This window comes from Thunnus thynnus, chromosome 4 (assembly GCF_963924715.1).
Source record: "Thunnus thynnus chromosome 4, fThuThy2.1, whole genome shotgun sequence".
NCBI classification, from domain to species: domain Eukaryota; kingdom Metazoa; phylum Chordata; class Actinopteri; order Scombriformes; family Scombridae; genus Thunnus; species Thunnus thynnus.
This window is the reverse complement of record NC_089520.1, coordinates 305,426-307,500: the sequence shown is the minus strand read 5'-3', so window position 1 is coordinate 307,500 and position 2,075 is coordinate 305,426. Positions and strand designations below refer to the sequence as shown.

General features: G+C 41.8%; 1 protein-coding gene across 8 annotated transcripts in view; it reads left to right on the top strand.

The window, feature by feature from the left end:
- Positions 1-931, top strand: part of LOC137180840 (RNA-binding protein 39-like) — a 21,337-nt gene extending 20,406 nt beyond the window's left edge. For 6 of the 8 annotated variants that reach the window (XR_010928061.1, XR_010928059.1, XR_010928060.1 and 3 more), the window contains one exon: positions 553-637. Coding sequence is in view for 2 of the 8 variants with exons in the window: in XM_067586105.1 (XP_067442206.1) it covers positions 553-656 (104 nt within the window). In the remaining 6 variants the exon portion in view is untranslated. Of the gene's footprint in view, positions 1-552 lie in introns of all 8 variants that reach the window. The other 2 variants (XM_067586105.1, XM_067586104.1) reach the window with 1 other exon arrangement.
- Positions 932-2,075: the final 1,144 nt, after the last annotated feature.

The following is a 2,075-nucleotide window of genomic DNA, read 5'->3' as shown; positions in this document are numbered from 1 at the left end:
ATAATCTGAGACAGAGTTCACGATATAGAAACAGGCGTAAAGTTACGGTGATCTAGTTTACTGGAGTCTCTTAAGAATCCAGCCCATAATATTATAACGAGACGCCATCGGCCTGAACGCCTGCTGAGAGTCGTCCTGCTGGTGGAGCCTGCTGGGATTGTCTGCCGGCTCTCAGTGTTTAAACTGATGTTACTGGTTTTTGTTGTTGCTGCTGGAGAGTCGTTCCTGCGTTCTACAGTCGTCTCAGTAAAACACGGCTTGTTGTTGTTGTTGTTGTTGTTGTTGTTGTTGTTGTCCGTTTATCTTCTCGCTTCATTCCAACTCTGATCATCCTCGTTTTTCCTGTATTTCACATATTCTCTCCTCTGAAGAACCTGCAGAACATCATTCAGCCAGTCTGTAGCTTCTAATGTAGACACCAGGTTTCATCAGCTCGTTTAACTCGTTAACGACGGCTGATCTGATGTTTATGGCGTTTATGGCGTTTGTGGCGGTTTCAGAACATCTTTCCTGGTTTAAATCAGAGCTCTGATGTGTCACCTGTTCTTTCAGGTAAAGTGATCACGGCGGCGTTCGTCCCTCTGCCCGCCTACCACCAGCTGTTCCCAGAGTCCGCCACCGCCACACAGCTGCTGGCCCCGCCCCCGCGCCGGTGACTCATCCGACGCTGCCTCTGATTGGACACTGGACATTATACCCCACCCCCTTTTATATCCTCCTCTCTTATTGGTTGACACAAATGTTTACTTACTGGTTCCAGCTGTTGATTTCATTAGCATTTGTGGGCGTGGCGTCCCGCCAGCCCCGCCTCTGTTATATTGTCCAATGATTGAGCTCCGTGAGCTGCGAGGCCGGCTGAAGATGGAGTCAGCTGATTGGTCGTTATTTAACTGTTTTCTAAGATTTGATTAAATTTTATTTTGAAGTCAAACAGAGTTGCTGCGTCTTCTTCTGCTGACAGGAAGTGTCAAAATAAAAGCCTTTCGTAAGTTATAATCCTGTTTACAGCCGACAGCAGGTGTCCAGGTGTGTTCTGCACATACCTGACGTTCTGTCACTTTAATTACAAAGTGAAGAAGAGTTTACAGCCAACATGATGTTCAAGGTTCTTTACTGGAGAGTTTCCAGTCGATGCTTCTTCGTCTCATGCATGTTGTATTTCAGCTTGAAGCATAAAGACAGAACCAGTCGATGGTGCTAAATGTTCACAATAATAATTAGAAATGGATTCTAACGTCAGTGTGAAGATGCTAAAATATTTATTATTATTTTGTAGATGATTTTCTTTGCATCAGGAGGAAGAAACATTCAGACCTGAAATATTTCTCAGGTGGTAAAACGTCCGACTGACGTCATCTCGTGATGTTTATCCTGAAATTCTTTTAAATACACAGAAACATGTGAGGAGGATGTTTTTCTAAAAGATATGAAAAAGAAGCAGGAAGAGACACAAACATGATTTAGAACTTAAATTACAAATATTGCAGTAAAGTTTCAGACTGGAGGTCTTATAATGTGAATATTTCAACTTCTTTCTGAAAATTTTGCAGCTTTTCTACGACTGGTTGAACCAGACGACCTTCAGTTTGTTTGTGTTTATCTTTCATTCACAAAATGCAGCTGAAATGTTTTAAAATATCAATAAGGACTCAACTTAAACAACAAAATATTAATATTAGTCGACGTTTTAGCTAAGTTGTAATATTTGCATCGTGTTCTTAACAGCGTCAGTGAGTCCTGAATAGTTCGTATCAATACTTTTAATGATCAAACTTCCTCCGTTATTGATGAGCTCCGTCCTGATATAACCGACATGACTCAGCTCAGGTAAAGTCTGAAGATGTTAATCAGCTCGTCCGTGTTCATTTAACATCATCAAACTTAATGATTGTGACGTTTGGTGAAAATGCAGGAGGACATCAGGTCGGCAGGAAGTGACTTCACTGTGGTCGTTACTGTAAGACTCGTTAAAATGTGAACTTTATTCATTGTGTGTCGCTCATCGTTTATCGACGGAGACAGACAGGTGAGCTCTGATGTCACAGTTCAACTCTAGAAAGAAAAAAACAGCTTCA